At 43.4% G+C, this 19,242-nt stretch overlaps 1 protein-coding gene across 6 annotated transcripts in view; it reads left to right on the top strand.

Moving 5' to 3' along the window:
• Positions 1–19,242, top strand: part of rai14 (retinoic acid induced 14) — a 273,963-nt gene that overhangs the window by 244,403 nt on the left and 10,318 nt on the right. For all 6 annotated transcript variants that reach the window (XM_043681189.2, XM_043681270.2, XM_043681357.2 and 3 more), the window contains 3 exons: positions 6,820–6,938; positions 10,844–12,436; positions 13,378–13,527. In XM_043681189.2, coding sequence (XP_043537124.2) covers positions 6,820–6,938; positions 10,844–12,436; positions 13,378–13,527 — 1,862 coding nt within the window. The remainder of the gene's footprint in view (positions 1–6,819; positions 6,939–10,843; positions 12,437–13,377; positions 13,528–19,242) is intronic.

The raw sequence follows: 19,242 nt of genomic DNA, 5'->3' as shown, positions 1-19,242 counted from the left end.
TTGGTGGGGGGTGTGGATCTGACGAGGGAGTCACGGAGGGAGTGGTCTTTACGGAATGCTGATAGGGGAGGGGAGGGAAATATATCCTTGGTGGTGGGGTCCGTTTGGAGGTAGCGGAAATGACGGCGGATGATGTGCTGTACATGGAGATTGGTGGGGTGGTAGGTGAGGACCAGTGGGGTTCTGTCCTGGTGGCGGTTGGAGGGGCGGGGCTCAAGGGCGGAGGAGCGGGAAGTGGAAGAGATGCGGTGGAGGGCATCGTCGACCACGTCGGGGGGGAAATTGCGGTCCTTGAAGAAGGAGGCCATCTGGGTTGTGCATTTTTGGAACTGGTCCTCCTGGGAGCAGATGCGGCGGAGTCAAAGGAATTGGGAGAATGGGATGGCGTTTTTACAGGGGGCAGGATGGGAGGAGGTGTAGTCCAGGTAGCTGTGGGAGTCGGTCGGTTTGCCAACCCAACCTCCACTCCCGGCACCTTCCCCTGCAACCGCAGGAGGTGCAAGACTTGCGCCCACACCTCCCCCCTCACCTCCCTCCAAGGCCCCAAAGGAAACTTCCATATCCGCCACAGATTCACCTGCACCTCCACACACATCATCTATTGCATCCTCTGCACCCGATGTGGCCTCCTCTATATTGGGGAGACAGGCCGGCTACTTGCGGAGCGTTTCAGAGAACACCTCTGGGACACCCGGACCAACCAACCCAACCACCCTGTAGCTCAACATTTCAATTCCCCCTCCCACTCCACCAAGGATATGCAGGTCTTTGGACTCCTCCATCGTCAGACCACAACAAAACGACGGTTGGAGGAAGAGCGCCTCATCTTCCGCCTAGGAACCCTCCAACCACAAGGGATGAACTCGGATTTCACCAGTTTCTTCATTTCCCCTCCCCCCACCCTGTCTCAGTCAAATCCATCGAATTCAGCTCCGCCTTCCTAACCTGCAATCTTCTTCCCAACCTCTCCGCCCCCACCCCAGTCTGACCTATCACCCTCACCTTGACCTCTTTCCACCTATCACATTTCCGACGCCCCTCCCCCAAGTCCCTCCTCCCTACCTTTTATCTTAGCCTGCTGGACAAACTTTCCTCATTCCTGAAGAAGGGCTTATGCCCGAAACGTCGATTCTCCTGTTCTCTGGATGCTGCCTGACCTGCTGCGCTTTTCCAGCAACACATTTCCAGCTCTAATCTCTCCTCCTAGTTAATATCCTCCAAAACAGGCAGCATCCTGGTAAAACGTTTCTGTACCCTCTCCCAAGCTTCCACATCCTTGCAGTAGTGTGTCAACTGAAACTGTACACAACATTCCAAATGTAGTAGAACTAAAGTTCTATACAGCTGTAACATGACTTGCTATTTTTATACTCTGTGCACCGATGCTGAAGGCAATCATGCCACATACCTTCCCAACCACCTTAACCACTTGTGTTGTCATTTTCAGGCAACTGTGAACCTACACTGCTAATCCCTCTTTACATTGATATTACTTAGGGTTTTGCCATTTACTATTTATTGCCCTTCTGCATTAGATTTCCCAAAATGTACCACCTCATATTTGATCAGATTAACCTCCATCAGCCATTTCTCCACCCAGATCTCCAGATTATCTGTATCCTGCTGTATACTCTGGCAAAGCTCCTCACTATCTGCAGCTCCCCAATCTTTGTGTCTTCTGCAAACCTACTAATCAGGCCACCTACAATGCCTCCAAGTAATTTATGTACATTAAAAACAACAGGAGTCCCAGCAGTGATCCATGTGGAACACCACTGGTCACAGATCTCCTGTAAGAAAAAATTCTTCCACCACTATTCTGTCGTTTATGACTAAGCCAGTTCTGTATCCATCATATCAATTCATCGCCAATTCCATGTGACTTCACCTTTTTTATCAGCCTGCCATGAGACACCTTGCCAAAGGCCTTGGTAAAGTCCACCCCGCCCACATCAATCATCATCGTCACTTCCTCAAAATACTCAAACAAGTTTGTGTGACGCAGTCGCCCCTGCACAGTCACGCGGCCTTTTGCTTGTAAGTCCATATTTTTTCAAACATGGGTAAATCATATCCCTAAGTATCTTCTCCAATAATTTTCCTACCACTAATGTAAGGCTCACCAGTTTGTAATTTCCCAAATTATCCCGCTTTTTTTTAAATAAAGGAACAATGTGGACAATTCTCAAGTACTCTGGGATCTCTCCTATGACTAATGAGGATATAAAGATTTCGTACAAGGCTCCAGCAATTTCCTCACCTGCCACCCTTAGCATTCTGGGATAGATCCCTGGGGCTTTTCTGTCTACCTTAATGCTTATAAAAACACACAACACCACCTCACTTTATATATTGACATGCCTTAGAAAATCAACATACCCCTCTCAAGACTCACCATCTCTATGACCTCCTTTGCGAAACTGATGCGAAGTATTCGTTAAGGATCTCACCCACTTCCTCCAGTTCCACGCAAAAATTCCTTCCTTTGTCCTTAATTGGACTTAACCTTTCCCTAGCTACCTTCCTGTTTACTATATACATTAGATTAGATTACAGTGTGGAAACAGGCCCTTCGGCCCAACAAGTCCACACCGACCCACCGAAGCACAACCCACCCATACCCCGACATTTACCCCTTACCTAATACTACGGGCAATTTAGTATGGCCAATTCACCTGACCCTGCACATCTTTGGATGGTGGGAGGAAACCGGAGCACCCGGAGGAAACCCACGCAGACACGGGGAGAACATGCAAACTCCACACAGTCAGTCGCCTGAGGCGGGAATTGAACCCAGATCTCTGGCGCTGTGAGGCAGCAGTGCTAACCACTGTGCCACCGTGCCACCCCGCATATAAAATGCTTTGAGATTTCCCTTAATCCTGTTTGCCAAATGGCTCCATTTTTCCCTCTCAATTCCTTGTTTGAGTTCTTTCCTGGTGTATTTATGTTCTTTTGAGGGTTCTGTCTACCTTCAGTTTCCTCAGCCTTGCATATTCCTCCCTTTTTGTTTTTTGACTAATCTCTCAATTTCTCTTGTCATCCAAGGTACCAGAATCTTCCCGTCCTTATCCTTCTTTTTCACAGGAGCGTGCTGGTCCTGAACTCCAATCAACTGGCCTTTAAAAGATTCCAACATGTCAGAAATGGATTTACCCTCAAACAGTCTCCCTCAATTTACATACCCCAGTTCCTGATTAATGTTAGTTAACTTTACCCCAATTTGGTACTGTCACCCGTGGACTACTCTTATCCTGTAGTAATTTAAAACGTACAGAATTCTGGTCACTGTTCCTGAAATGGTATTCCTTATATACACATGTGGCCACACTGGATGAGCCCTCCAAAGTATCGTCTCTAAGTACCGCTGTGATATTCTCCCTAATTAGTAATGCAACTCGCCCAACTCTTTACATCCCTCTCTATCTTACCGGAAACATCTACATCCCTGAAACATTAAGCTGCCAGTCTTGTCCTTCTCTCAACCAAATTTCTGTAATAACTACAATGTCATAGGTTCTTTAATTAATCTAAACTCTAAGTTTATCTGCCTTACCTATAATACACCTCACACCAAAACAAATACACCTCAGACCACCAGCCCTGCTGTGTTCAGTAACATCTCTCTGACCCCTGCCACATTAATTTGTATGTTCCATCAGTTATAAAGTGAAGACAAAGTCCTTCTTATGAATATCTGGGGCCCAAAATAGGCAGAGTAGTCTCACAGATAGGTCAAATGAAGCCTGACATAGTCGTACTCATGGAATCACACCTGACAGACAATGTCCCAGGCACCATCGTCGCTATCCGCGGGCATGTCTTGATCCACTGGCAGGACAGACCCAGAAGAGATGGTGGCACAGTGGGATACAGTCAGGAGGGAGTTGCACTGGGAGTCTTCGATGTTGACTGTGGACCCCATGAAGTATCATAGCTTCATGTTAAACATGAGCAAGGAAAGCACCTGGTGATTATCTCATTCCATTCTTCTTTGGCTAATGAATTAGTACTCTTCCATGTTGAATAACACTTAGGGAAGCACTGAGGGTGACAAGGGCATAAAATGAGGTATGGCTGGGGGATTTAAATGTCTACCATTGGCAGCAGTACTACTGATCGATCTTGTCAGGTCCTAAAGGACATAGCAGCTAGACTTGGTCTGCAGCAAGTGGTGAGGGAAAAAACATACTTGACCTCATCCTTACCAATCTGTCGGCTGCAGATGCATCCGTCCGTGACAGTTTCAATAAGAGCGACCACTGCACATCCCTTGTGGAGACAAAGTCCTGTCTTCACACTGAGAATAACTTTCATCATGTTGTGTAGTACTATCACTGTGCTAAATGGAACAGACTTCAAACAGATCTAGCAACTCAAGCCTGGACATCCATGAGGCACTGTGGGCTACCAGTAGCAGTAGAATTGTACTCCAGCACACTCTGAAACCTCATGGCCTGGCATATTCCCCCATTCAACCATTACCATCAAGCCAGAGAATCAACCCTGGTTCAGCAGCACCAGGCACACCTGAAGATCAGGTGTCAACCTGGCAAAGCTATCAAACAGGACTACTTGCATGCCAAACAGCATAGGCAGCAAGTGATAGACAGAACTAAGCAATCCAACAACAAATGGATTGGCCTAACCTCTGCAGTCTTGCCACATCCAGTCGTGAATGGTGGTGAACAAGTCACTGGAGGAGGCTGCTCCATAAATAGCCCCATCCTCAATGATGGAAGAGTCCGATATAGCATGCAAAAAATAATACTTTGCTGCAATCTTCAGCCAGAATTGTTGATTGCATGATCCATCTTGGCCTCCTCCAGTGGTTCCCATCATCATAAATACCAGTTTTAAGCCAATTTGATTCACTCAACGAGATATCAAGAAATGGTTGGAAGCATTGGATACCACAAAGGCTGTGGCCTCTGGGTAATAGTGCTCAGGATTTGTGCTCCAGGCCTTGCCGCTCCTCTCGCCACGTTGTTTCAGTACAGTTTCAACAATGGCATTTAGCTGACTGGAAAATTGCACAGGTATGTTCTGCACATAAAAAACAGGACATATCCAACCTGGGCACTTAATGCCCCATCAGTCTACTCTTGATCATCAGTAAAGTGATGGGAGTTGTCATCAGTAGTGCTTTCAAGCAATAACCTGTTCAATGATACCCAGACTATTCCTACCAGAGCCACTCAGCTCCTGACCTCATTACCGTCTTGGTTCAAACAAGGACACTTTTGTGCTGAATTCCAGAGGTGAGGTATTGAGAATGACAGCCCTTGACAACAAGGCTGCATTTGACCCAGTGTGGCATAAAGGAGCCGTAGAAAATCTGGAATGAATGAGTATCAGGGGGCAAACTCTCCACTGGTTGGAGTCATACAAGGCACATAGGATGATGATTGTGGTTGTTGGAGGTGGAGGTGAGTCATCTCTGCTCCAGGACATCACTTCAGGAGTTCCTCAGACCTAGTGTCTTTACCTAGGACACTATTATCTTCAGCTGCTTCATCAATACCCTTTGCTCCATTGGGTCAGAAGTGGGGGCATTTGCTGATGATTGCACAGTGTTCAGCACCATTCGCTGAAGCAGTCCATGTTCAAGTACAGTAAGATCTGGACAATATCCAGATTTGGGCTGACAATAGGAAAGTAATACTTGCACCACACAAATGCCAGGCAATGGCCATCATGAATAAGAGACAATCTAACCTTCATTGAATCCACTACTATCAACATTCTGGGGGTTACTATTGACCAGAAACCCAATTGGATTCACCACATAAACACAGTGGCTACAACAGGTCAGAGGCAAAGAATGCTGTGCCAAATACTCCCCTCCTGACTCCCCAAAGCCTTACACCATCTACAAGGCACAAGTCAGGAGTGTGACGTAACACTCCCCACTTACCTGGATGGGTGCAGCTCCAATAACACTGAAGAAACTTGAAACCATCCAGGCCAAAACAACCTGCTTGGTTGTCACCACATCCACAATAATCCATTCCCTACACCAACACTCAGTAGCAGCAGTATCTGCTATCTACAAGATGTATTGCAAACATTCATCAAGGATCCTGAGACAACACCTTCCAAACACATGACCACTTCCATCTGCAATGACCAGGGCAGCAAATACATGGAACATTGCCACCTGCAAGTTCTCATTCAAACCATTCACCATCCTAACTGGGAAATATATCACCATTCCTTCACTGTCGCTGGGTCAAAATCCTGAATTCACTCCCTCATGGCATTGTGAGTCAACCTGCAACATGTGGACTGTGGCAGTTCAAGAAGACAGCTCACCACCACCTTTTCAAGGGCAATTAGGGACAGACAGTAAATGTTGACCAACCAGCAACGCCAAAATTCAACAAGTGAATTTAAAGAAAATACATCATGCATAGTAATGTAATCACCATAATATTCATTTTATTTTATTTTCAATGGATTGTAACCATATAAAACGGCTGGCATCCTATTCTTAATGTAACTTTGATCAGTTTATATTGATTTTTAAACATTCAACTCACTTGATTTTTCTTTTAACTCGTTTCCCTTTTCCACAGTTGCAATGCATTACTCTTTTAAGATTTGAACCACATGTAAAAATAATAGCTTCAATCTGAACCGTGCTCAGTGTATTCACATAGTATCTGTTCACTGCAATTCTTTATCATATTGGTCAGTGAATGTCCTTCATTTAGTTTACCGTTGAGATGACCTTCATTCGGCATTTCAAATATATTAAAGGTAATTTTTTAAAATGCTGTGACATAATCTCAGATACAATAACTGATTCCCTTTTAGGTAGTGGAAGCAAAACATCTGAAACCTCGTTTGTTGAAGAACCAGACCAAATAATGGCATTGCAATCCCAAATTGCTTCTCTTGCGGTGCAAAATAAAGAGCTGTGGGGGATATTGCAGGTACTTTGGATAATCTATGATTCTTTACTAATTATTTATTAACATTTGAATACCTTTACAGATTTGATATTGATATCTGTACTTTCAAATTATGATCCGTCATTGTTTAGTCTACTAGTAATTGTTATTGAGCTTGCCATTGAAATTTATGGTGAGAGAAATATTTCAGCGTAGTATTATTTACAAGTGCATCTTTCATAATATTACGTATGAGCCGAGGATCAAGGATTGCATTTGATGCCGAGACAAAGAGTAAACAGCAGGGTAAAATTAGGGCAGAGAAGAAAGCAAGTCCCAAAGTAGTCAATTTGTTTCTCTTCATTATTGCTATCTAAAATAAATCAGACTTTCACCAGGTTTCTTCAACAAAATAATTCAAAAATCATTAATATTAAGCACAAATATATTATTCAAACAGTGGCAAAATGGGTCATGAATGAAGTTAGTGTGCAGATTTAAACTTTATTCCCTTGGTTGCTAACGATCTGATTGGCCATAGTCAGCGTGGATTTCTAAATGAGGAAATCGTGTTTGACAAACTGGTCAAAAATGTTACGAACAAGATTGGTAAGGAAAAGTCAATGGACATAGTATACATAGATTTACAGATGATTTTTGATCAAGTCATCCACTAGAGAACTGTTTGAAAGATTAAAGCATAGTGGATAGCAGGTAATGTGCTGCATTAACTAAACAGAGAGTGGGTAACAGTGGGTGATTGGCAGGCTGTGATTTTTGGGGAAGCCTCAACAGTCACTACTTGAGCCCCAGTTGTTATTTGGAGGTGGGGACCAAAAGTAATTAGATTAGATTAGATTACAGTGTGGAAAGAGGCCCTTCGGCCCAACAAGTCCACTCCGACCCGCCGAAGCGAAACCCACCCATACCCCTACATTTACCCCTTACCTAACACTACGGGCAATTTAGTATGGCCAATTCACCTGACCCTGCACATCTTTGGACTGTGGGAGGAAACCGGAGCACCCGGAGGAAACCCACGCAGACACGGGGAGAACGTGCAAACTCCACACAGTCAGTCGCCTGAGGCGGGAATTGAACCCGGATCTCTGGCGCTGTGAGGCAGCAGTGCTAACCACTGTGCCACCGTGCCGCCCACCATAATATTTCCATATTTGCAGATGATACAAAGCTAAATGGGAAGCAAGGTGTAAAACCGCTTCAGGAGGATTTGGACATGCTTAGTAAATAGGCAAGAGCATGGACAAATGAAATATGATGTGGGGAAATGTGAGGTACAAGAAATTTGGTATAAGAACCAGATCTGTCAATCATTTCTTAAATGTTAAAAGGTTAAAAAGTACAAAAGGACCGAGTTGCCCTTTTTGATAAGTTATTGAAGGTTAACATACAGGTGCAGCAAGCTGTTCGGATGGCTACTAAATGCTAGCCTGTATTGCGGGGGATTTGAGTATTATACTGAAGTTTTGCTTCAATTGTACAGGAGCTTGGTTAAAATACACATGAAGTACGGTGTGCAATGTAATTCTCATTGTGTCAGGAAAGATATTGTCTTAGCTGGTGTACAACCTCATCCGTTCTTCCCTTTGAACAACGCACAGTGGCACCTAAATGATGCACTGCAGTATCTCACCAAGGCTCCCTTGGCAACAACTTTCAAACCCACAAATCTATCACCAGTTGCAGCACGTGCGTAGAAATACCACCATTCTTTCATCGTTGTCCAAAATCCTAGAACTTTCATCCTAACAACAATGTGGGTGTCCCTACACCTCAGCAGTTCAAGAAGGTGGCTCACTGTTGCCACCTGTAGACCAGATAGTGATGGGCAATGTAAAAGTCAGAAATTGCTGGAAAAATTCAGCAGGTTTGGCAGCATCTATGGAGAAAAAGCAGAATTAATGTTTTGGATCTAATGACTCCTTCTTCAGAATTGCCCAAACATTAACTCTACTTACTCTGTACAGATACTGCCAGACTTGCTCAGTTTTTCCAGCAATTTTTTATTTTGTTTGATTTTCAAGGTCCCCAGTTCTTTGGTTTTTTCTGATGTGAATAATTGTTTGCCTAGCCAGTAAAGCTCATATCCTATGAACAAAAAAAAGAACATACCCCAATCATTTTTTAAATGTTTATGTTCACATTGTTTTTTTTTTCATCTTAATTGAATCTTAATCATTAGTTTCCTGAAAATATTAAGTAAAAAAATGGTGCTTTTTTTTTAACATCTTGGATTGCAGTTTGTGACTGGTGGAGCGGGGGTGAGGTGGGGGGGGGCACAGTGCTAATGCTTTGTGACATGAATTCAATTTCCACCACGACTGCTGGTGTATTTATGTTTTGTTAATAAAAGCCGATGTTGGTGATGGTAACCATGAGACAACCATCATTAATTATCCTAAACCCATTTGTGTCACTAATGGCTTTTAGTGAAATAAGTTTGCAATCCTTTCCTAGTCTGATCTACATGTGACCCAATCCACAGCAGTGTGATTGGCTCTTAACTGCTTAAAGAATAATTAAATTCCTGAAGAAGGGTTTATTGCTGAATTTTTCCAGCAATTTCTGACTTTTACATTGCCCATCACTATATGGTCTACAGGTGGCAACAGTGAGCCACCTTCTTGGACTGCTGAGGTGTAGGGACACCCACATTGTTGTTAGGATGAAAGTTCTAGGATTTTGGACAACGATGAAAGAATGGTGGTATTTCTACGCACGTGTTGCAACTGGTGATAGATTTGTGGCTTTGAAAGTTGTTGCCAAGGGAGCCTTGGTGAGATACTGCAGTGCATCATTTAGATGCCACTGTGCATTGTTCAAAGGGAAGAACGGATGAGGTTGTACATCAGCTAAGACAAACGTCGATTCTCTGCTCCTTGGATGCTGCCTGACCTGCTGCGCTTTTCCAGCAACACATTTTTCAGCTCTGATCTCCAGCATCTGCAATCCTCACTTTCTCCTAATTAAACAAATGCTGGCCTTTCCGTTAATTCCCACATCTCATGAAAGAACTGTTTTTTAAATAATCATGTTTGCCGACTTTGTAGTTTGCTGGCAACATAGGAGCATAGAAATTATGAACTGGAGTAAGTCAGTTTGTACTTCTTGGTAAATGGTTATCACTGCTGCCTCACAGCACCAGGGACCAGAGTTCAATTTCAGCCTTGGTCTGTGTAGAGTTTCCATGTTCTCTCTGGGTCTGCATGGGTTTCTCCATGCGTTCCAGTTTTCTCCCACAGTCCAAAGATGTGCAGGTTAGGTGGATTAGCCATGCCTTGTCCATAGTATCCAGGGATGTGCAGGCTAGGACGATTAGCCAGGGGAAATGCAGGGTTACAGGGATTGGGTAGGGGGATGGTTCTGGGTGGGATGGTCTTCAGAGGGTTGGTGTGGACTTAATGGGCCGAATGGCCTGGGGGGGAGCGGGGTTCTGATATTCAAGTCTGCTTCATGATTCAATAAGGTTGTGACAAACTGATTGTAGTCTTAACTCCACCTTCATATCTGGCCCCATTATCCTGGATGCCTTGGTCTAGTGAAGATTTATCCAATTCAGCCTCGGATAAGTTGCTACCCAGCCACCACTGTTTTCTGGGGAAGAGAATTTCACCAAGTAATGACCCACTAGAGTTTAAAAAACAATTCCTAATTTCTGTCTTAAAGTATTGTAGCTGCCAAATGATCCCCACGACTTGGTGGCAAATTTAATGATGACATCAGGGAACTTAGAAATTTGTGGACAGTATTCTTTATGGTCAGATTGCTTGCTATAAATTGCAGTGTCCTTCATGTGTAATTAAGACAAATTGTACCTGACGCTGTAGCTTGGCAAAACAAGATTTGTCAAAGATATTTTTATGAAAGTGTTCACTTTTTTAAACTGGTATATTACTGTTTAATTTTGAATTTGATTTCATTTACAGGGAAAGCATTCACAGGACATTGTAACGAGCACATTACCACGGGATGAGCAATCAAGACAAAATCTAGAAACATCGTTTGATTTAAATTTTAATTCAGAAGATTCCCAAAGTACCCTTAAAGCTGATTATATCCAGCTAAAGGAACTGTATAAAAATGCAGAAGCTGAAATTACAAACCTCCGAGCTGAGATGTTTTCAAATCTGTCAAATAGTTCACTCCAAACAGAAACTTTTGAAGAGAGGAACAGTAATACAGGGGAAAAGGATGTATCTGACCAAGAAACTCAACATGCATTAGCAATGGGCTTGTTAACTGAACTGTCTGAGGAAAATAATCAGACGTCAGGAGAAATTAATGAGAATGGGTATTGTCTTGAAGAGAAGCTTCGAGAAACACAAAGCAAATATGATGAGGCACTGAAAGAACTTTCCAGTCTGCGAGAACAGGTACAACAGGATTTATGCTGCAAGGAAAAACATATACCTTTACCAAATTTGGAAGAGCTGACTCAGACCTACGAGGATGAGATCGAAGAACTAAAGCAAAGACTTAAAAGAGCTTTGGAAGATGAAGACAAGGCCAGTAGCAACCTCAGAGAAATGGAAGAATTGCTGGAAATAAAAGATAAAATCTTGACCAAATGTATGTCTGTGGACGAGTGTGAGGAATTAAAAAACTCTCAAAGCTTACTTCTGGAGAATATCAGTCAAGAGAAGGCTCTCTTAATTGAGAAGTATGAGGAAGCACAAGAAGAAATTAAAAAGCTGGAAGAAAAGCTGAACGATCAGACCTTGTCTGAAAGAGACAACTATTTGCAAGAGATGGTGACAGCATTGAACAGAACAGTGGATGAGCTGAATACTCAAATAACTGAAATCACACAGCAATACAATGAAGCAAAATGTGAGTTAAAACAACTGAAGAATAAAAAGACTGAAGTGGCATCTAAGCATATTAATTCAAACTATATCCACAAAGAACAACATGAACAACTAGTACAAGTTTTGAATGATTCTGTAGATGAATTAAAGGAAAAGCTATCAGAGATGGAGATAAAAGTTAAGGAAGCTGAGCAGGACAATACAATGTTGCAGAGGGAGCTTGAGCTTCAAAACCAGACTTCTGTACCTCTCTCTGAACATAATCAAGTTAAAATGACTCATGAAAATACAATAAAAACTCTTAATGGAAAAATGTGCCAGATGGAGCAAGAGCTTGAGCAGAAAGAAATAGAGCTGAATATCTTGCAAGGAAATCTGGCAACAAAAACAGCTGCTGTTCAAGAGGCGATGGTTCCAAAATCAGAGCATGAGAAATTGAAAGTCTCACTCGAGGCTGAGTCCAATCGATTAAATGCTAAAATAAATGATCTACTGAAAGAACAAGAAAAGGCATCAGCTGAAGTTGCCCAAGCTCGGAAAGACCACCTGCTAGCAAAGAGTGAGCACGATGCAGTTCAAGCGCAGCTTGGGGCCAAGGAACAAGAAATCAAAAGGCTTCGTGTTAGAAGCCATGACATGCAGCAAACAGTTGAAGAATTGCAAAAGCAGATTAAAGAGTCCTTGAAGCTGGAAGAAGATAAAGACAAGAAGGTAAGATTTGAAGTCCAGTTTTGCTGTTCACTTTTATTTTGGACTCTGTGGATTTTTTAGTTGGAATACTTGATAGATATTTGTCACGGACGAATCACTTTCTGATAAGCCTCAATTCTGTTATGGGGTGCATTCATCATGCCCTCATCACCGAACTCCAATGACTGCCTTATCCATCAACCTCACAATAAAGACCTCCATATTATATAAATAATTGACAATAATTAAACAAAACGACTGTGACCTCTTCAATGAAATTATTTTATACAATCTTAGGAAGCCATTCATTGGAATATATTTGATGTAATGTTTCAATTCTGCTGTTATTGAATTTTATTGAAATTTAGAAACCTTTCTCCAAATGTAAGAAGGCTTCATTTTCCTGTAATTTGGTTCTCAGCAAAATATTTTGAGTCTATTTATTATATAAAGCTGTTCTTCTCAACAGCAATATAAGAAGCTGGTAAGAACGATATTGGAATCTAATCCTGCCACTCTCGCACTGCCAATTCATCTACTCCTTGGAACACCCATGCAGCAGCAGTTCATTCCAAATTAGGGTTTTATTTGTGTTGCAGGAGTCTGATTCAGAAACACTTGATAGTTTAGGCAGCATCTGTGGAGAAGGTCAAATATTCTAAGCATTGTTGAATGACTGAGAGTTTCAAGCCAGATTCTGTTTTTATTTTCAGTGTGGCCTTTGAGGTGTATTATTACACAAAACGTTTCTCAAACCTACTGAATTCAAATTGAATTGTGGAATAAGCTCAAGTGCTAGCATTTCTATTACTTTTCCCAGCTTCTCTTTTCAAATGTATTTTCTAGAGAAGCCCTGTTTTAAAAACAATACAAATGGGAACATCATACCAAATTCTGGTCCTTGCAAAACAAATCTACTGTCTCACACCAATTGAGCATATTGTATTTTGGTGTTTACACAGAACAGCGAATTGTCCAAGGAAGTGAGCAAACTGAAAGAGGCACTCAACAGCCTTTCTCAAATTTCTTTTACTGCAAGCACTCTCAAAAGGCAAAACCAACAGCTTGAGACACTTCAGCAGCAAGTGAAGAATTTACAACACCAGTTATCTGTAAGTATCTGTGAAGCTGTGCTGACTCTGCTTGATCATATTATGTATTTCATTACACTCTGCTATTACATCCTTTAGTCTAGATTAGAGTGGTGCTGGAAAAGCACAGCAGGTCAGGCAACATCCGAGAAGCAGGAAAATCGATGTTTCAGGCAAAAGCCCTTCATCAGGAATAGATGTTTTCTGGTTTCCTGTATCTGCAGTTCTTGTTTTTACCTAATACATCGTTTATAATAGTTCTAATATATTCCCAATAACAGATAGAAAACTAACTGGTCTATAGTTACCAGTTTTTTTTCATCACAAAGAATAAAGAGAACAAAGAACAGTACAGCATACGAATAGGCCCTTCAGCCCATCAAGATTGGAAAGGGAACAGAAAAGATTACAAGGATCTTACGGAGACCGGAGGAGAATTTTAAGGGGAGGCTGGATAGTGTGGGAATTTTTTCACTGGAGCGTAGGAGAGGTGACCTTATGGAGGTTTACAAAATCATGAGGGACATAGAACATAGAACATAGAAGAATACAGCGCAGTACAGGCCCTTTGGCCCTCGATGTTGCGCCGATCCAAGCCCACCTAACCTATACTAACCCACTATCCTCCATATACCTATCCAATGCCCGCTTAAATGCCCATAAAGAGGGAGAGTCCACCACTGCTACTGGCAGGGCATTCCATGAACTTACAACTCGCTGAGTGAAGAACCTACCCCTAACTTCAGTCCTATATCTACCCCCCCTTAATTTAAAGCTATGCCCCCTTGTAATACCCGACTCCATATGCGGGAAAAGGTTCACACTGTCAACCCTATCTAACCCCCTAATCATCTTGTACACCTCAATCAAGTCACCCCTAAACCTTCTTTTCTCTAATGAAAACAGCCCCAAGTGTCTCAGTCTTTCCTCATACGATCTTCCTTCCATACCAGGCAACATCCTGGTAAACCTCCTCTGCACCCGTTCCAGTGCCTCCACATCCTTCCTATAGTATGGCGACCAAAACTGCACACAATATTCCAGATGCGGCCGCACCAGAGTCTTATACAACTGCATCATGACCTCAGGACTCCGGAACTCAATTCCTCTACCAATAAAAGCCAGTACGCCATATGCCTTCCTCACCGCACTATTTACCTGGGTGGCAACTTTCAGAGATCTGTGTACATGGACACCAAGATCCCTCTGCTCATCCACACTACCAAGTATCCGACCATTAGCCCAGTACCCCATCTTTTTGTTATTCTTCCCAAAGTGAATCACCTCACACTTAGCTACATTGAATTCCATTTGCCACCTTTCTGCCCAGCTCTGCAGCTTCTCTATATCCTGCTGTAACCTGCCACATCCTTCCTCACTGTCAACAACTCCTCCGACTTTCGTATCATCCGCAAACTTGCTCACCCAACCTTCTAACCCCTCTTCCAGGTCATTTATAAAAATGACAAACAGCAATGGTCCCAAAACAGATCCTTGCGGAACACCGCTAGTGACGGCACTCCATGATGAAACTTTGCCATCAACTACTACCCTCTGTCTTCTTCCATCCAGCCAATTCCTAATCCAAACCTCCAACTCACCCTCAATGCCATATCTCCGTATTTTCTGCAGTAGCCTACCAAGGGGAACCTTATCAAACGCCTTACTAAAATCCATATATACCACATCTACCGCTTTCCCCTCATCAACCTCCTTTGTCACCTTTTCAAAGAATTCAATAAGGTTTGTGAGGCACGACCTGCCCTTCACAAAACCATGCTGACTATCCTTGATCACATTATTCCTATCCAGATGTGCATAAATCCTATCCCTTACAATTCTCTCTAAGACTTTGCCCACAACAGAAGTGAGACTCACCGGCCTATAGTTACTAGGGTTATCCCTACTCCCCTTTTTGAACAAGGGAACCACATTTGCTATCCTCCAGTCTTCTGGCACTACTCCTGTAGACAAAGAGGACATAAAAATCAAGGCCAATGGCTCTGCAATCTCCTCCCTTGCTTCCCAGAGAATCCTAGGATAAATGCCATCAGGCCCAGGGGACTTATCTATTTTCACCTTTTCCAGGATTTCCAACACCTCTTCTCTACATACCTCAAAGCCATCCATTCTACTTATTTGTGACTCAGTATTCACATCGACGACAATGCCCTGTTCCTGAGTAAATACTGAAGAAAAGTATTCATTCAGTGTCTCCCCAATCTCTTCCGCCTCCACACGCAACTTCCCACTACTATCCTTGACTGGACCTATTCCTACCCGAGTCATTCTTTTATTCCTAACATACCTATAGAAAGCCTTAGGGTTTTCCCTAATCCTACCGACTAAGGACCTTTCATGTCCCCTCCTTGCTGCTCTTAGCTCTCTCTTCAGGTCCTTCCTGGCTACCCTATAACTCTCAATCGCCCCAATTGAACCTTCACGTCTCATCTTGAGATAGGCCGCCCTCTTCCATTTAACAAGGGATTCCAATTCCTTATTAAACCACGGCTCCCTCGCACGACCCTTTCCTCCCTGCCTGACAGGTACATAATTATCAAGGACACTCAATAGTTGCTCCTTGAACAAGCTCCACATATCATTTACACTCTTGCCTTGGAGTCTACTTTTCCAAGCCACACATCCTAAGTCATGCCTCACCGCATCATAATTTCCCTGACCCCAGCTATAACTCTTGCCCTGTAGTACACACTTATCCCTCTCCATCACGAGAGTAAAAATCACCGAATTATGGTCACTATCCCCAAAGTGCTCACCTACCTCTAATTCTAACACCTGGCCTGGTTCGTTACCCAGAACCAAATCCAGTATGGCCTCACCTCTTGTTGGCCTGTCTACATATTGTGTCAGGAAACTCTCCTGCACACATTGAACAAACACTGACCCATCTAACGAACTTGAGCTATAGCTTTCCCAATCAATATCAGGAAAGTTAAAGTCCCCCATAACAACCACCCTATTACTGTCACTCATCTCCTGAATCACCTTCCCTATCCTTTCTTCAATGATTCTAGGACTGTTAGGAGGCCTGTAAAAGACTCCTAACAGGGTGACCTCACCTTTCCTATTCCTAACCTCAGCCCAAACTACCTCAGATGGCAAGTCCTCATCCATCGTCCTTTCCACCACTGTAATACTATCTTTGACAAGCAATGCCACACCTCCCCCTCTTTTACCCCCACCTCTGACCCTACTAAAACATTTAAATCCTGGAACCTGCAACAGCCAATCCTGTCCCTGTTCTAGCCATGTCTCCGTAATAGCCACAACATCGAAGTCCCAGGTACCAACCCACGCTGCAAGTTCACCTACCTTATTTCGTATACTTCTTGCATTGAAGTATACACACTTCAAGCCACTTTCCTGTTTACAGGCACCCTCCTTTGAAATTGATGCCATGTTCCTAACCTCCCTACACTCCAGGCCCTGCACCCTGAAGCTACAATCTGGGTTCCCATGCCCCTGCAGAGTTAGTTTAAACCCCCCCCAAGAGCACTAGCAAACCTCCCCCCAAGGATACTGGTGCCCCTCAGGTTCAGGTGTAGACCATCCTGTTTATAGAGGTCCCACCGTCCCCAGAAAGAACCCCAGTTATCCAAAAACCGGAATCCCTCCCTCCTGCACCATCCCTGTAGCCACGCATTTAAGTGTTCTCTTTCCCTATTCCTCGAATCTCTATCACGTGGCACGGGTAACAAACCAGAGACAACAACTCTGTTCGTTCTAACTCTGAGCTTCCAACCTAGCTCCCTGAAAGCCTGTCTAACATCCTCGGCACTCCTCCTACCTATGTCGTTGGTGCCAATATGGACCACGACTTCGGGCTGCTCCCCCTCCCCCTCCAGAACCCGGAAAACACGATCAGAGACATCACGTACCCTTGCACCTGGGAGGCAATATACCAAACATGAGTCTCTCTCGTTCCCACAAAACCGCCTATCTGTGCCTCGAACTATCGAGTCCCCAATTACTACTGCTCTGCTCTTCTTCACCCTTCCCTTCTGAGTAACGGGGACAGGCTCCGTGCCAGAGACCTGAGCCCCGTTACTTACCCCTGGTAAGTCATCCCCCCCACAAGTATCCAAAACGGTATACTTGTTCTTGAGGGGAACGGCCGCAGGGGGTCCCTGCACTGGCTGCTTCCTCCCAGTCCCCCTCACTGTCACCCATCTATCTGCCATCTTTGGAGTTACTACTTCCCTATAACTCTGATCTATGACCCCCTCTGCCTCCCGAATGATCCGAAGTTCATCCATAGATGAGGTGAATAGCAAAGGTCTTTTCCCTGAGGTGGGAGAGTTCAAAACTGGCGAGCATGATTTTAAGGTGAGAAGTGAAAGAATTAAAAGAGAGCTGAGGGGCAACTTTTCACACAGGATTGTTTGTATGTGGAACGAACAGCCAGATGAAGTGGTAGATGCAGCTGCAGTTAGAACATTTAAAAGACATTTAGACATGTACGTGAATAGGAAAGGTTTAGAAGGATAAGGGTTACACAGAGGCAAGTGGGACTCGTTTCGTTTGGGAAACTATGCTGAAAAATGTGTTGCTGGAAAAGCGCAGCAGGTCAGGCAGCATCCAAAGAGCAGGAGAATCAACGTTTTGGGCATAAGCCTTATATGATTCTATGACAAGATGCCTTTCTGAACTAAAAAATACTTTTGCCTCTATGTGGTCTGTATCCTTCTGTTCCCTGCCTATTCATGTACCTATCAAGATTCCTCTTAAATGTTGCTATTATATCTACTTCCCAAGTCAACAGCCTCTGGTCAAAAAAAAACTTACCTCTCACATCTCTTAAACTTTTCCCCCTTTTACCTTAAACCTTAGTACTTGGCATATCTGCCCTGGGAAAAAGATTCTGACTATCTATTCTATCCGTGCTTCTCATAATTTTGTAAGCTTCTATCAGGTCACCCTTCATCCCTTGATGTTTAGTGAGAACACACCATGTTTGTCGATCTCTCTTTTTATCTAATACCATTCAAACTAGGCAACATCCTGGTAAACGATTTCTGTACCCTTGTCAAAGCCTCCACATCCTTCTGGCAGTGTGGTGACCAGAACTGTACAAAACATTCCAAATGTGGCTGAACTAAAAGTTTATACAGTTTCAACACAACTTGCGAATTTTTATACTCTGTCCCGAATAATGAAGGCAAGCATGCCATATGCTGCCTTGACCACATTATGCACTTGAGCTGCCACTTCAGGGAACTATAGACCTGTGTGCTTAGATCCCTCTATATTGGTGTTACTAAAAGCCATCACTGTTAACTTGCCTCCTGCACTAGATGTCCTAAAATGCATTACATCGCATTTGTCTGGATTAAACATCATCTGCCATTTCTGCACCCAAATCTCCAGCCTATCTATATCCTGCTGTATCCTCAAGCAATGCTCCTCATCATCCCCCAATCTTTGCGTCATCTGCAAATTTGCCAATTTCTTCCCCAAATCTTATATTTTTATAGATATTGCAAACAACAGGAGTCCCAGCACTGATCCCTGCAGAACACCACTACTCACAGATCTCCAATCTGAAAAACACTCTTCCATTGCTCCCCCTGTCTTCTATGACTAAGCCAGTTCTGTATCCATCTTACCAACTCATCGGATCCCATGTGTCTTCACCTTTTGAATCAGTTTCCCATGAGGGATCTTGTCAAAGGCCTTGCTAAAGTCCATACACAACACCTACCATTCTGCCCACAT

The sequence above is a fragment of the Chiloscyllium plagiosum genome, unplaced genomic scaffold (genome assembly GCF_037043375.1).
Source record: "Chiloscyllium plagiosum isolate Xiang-an unplaced genomic scaffold, Cpla_swu_hap1 HiC_scaffold_1, whole genome shotgun sequence".
NCBI classification, from domain to species: Eukaryota; Metazoa; Chordata; class Chondrichthyes; order Orectolobiformes; family Hemiscylliidae; genus Chiloscyllium; species Chiloscyllium plagiosum.
This window is presented reverse-complemented; position numbering and strand designations above follow the sequence as displayed.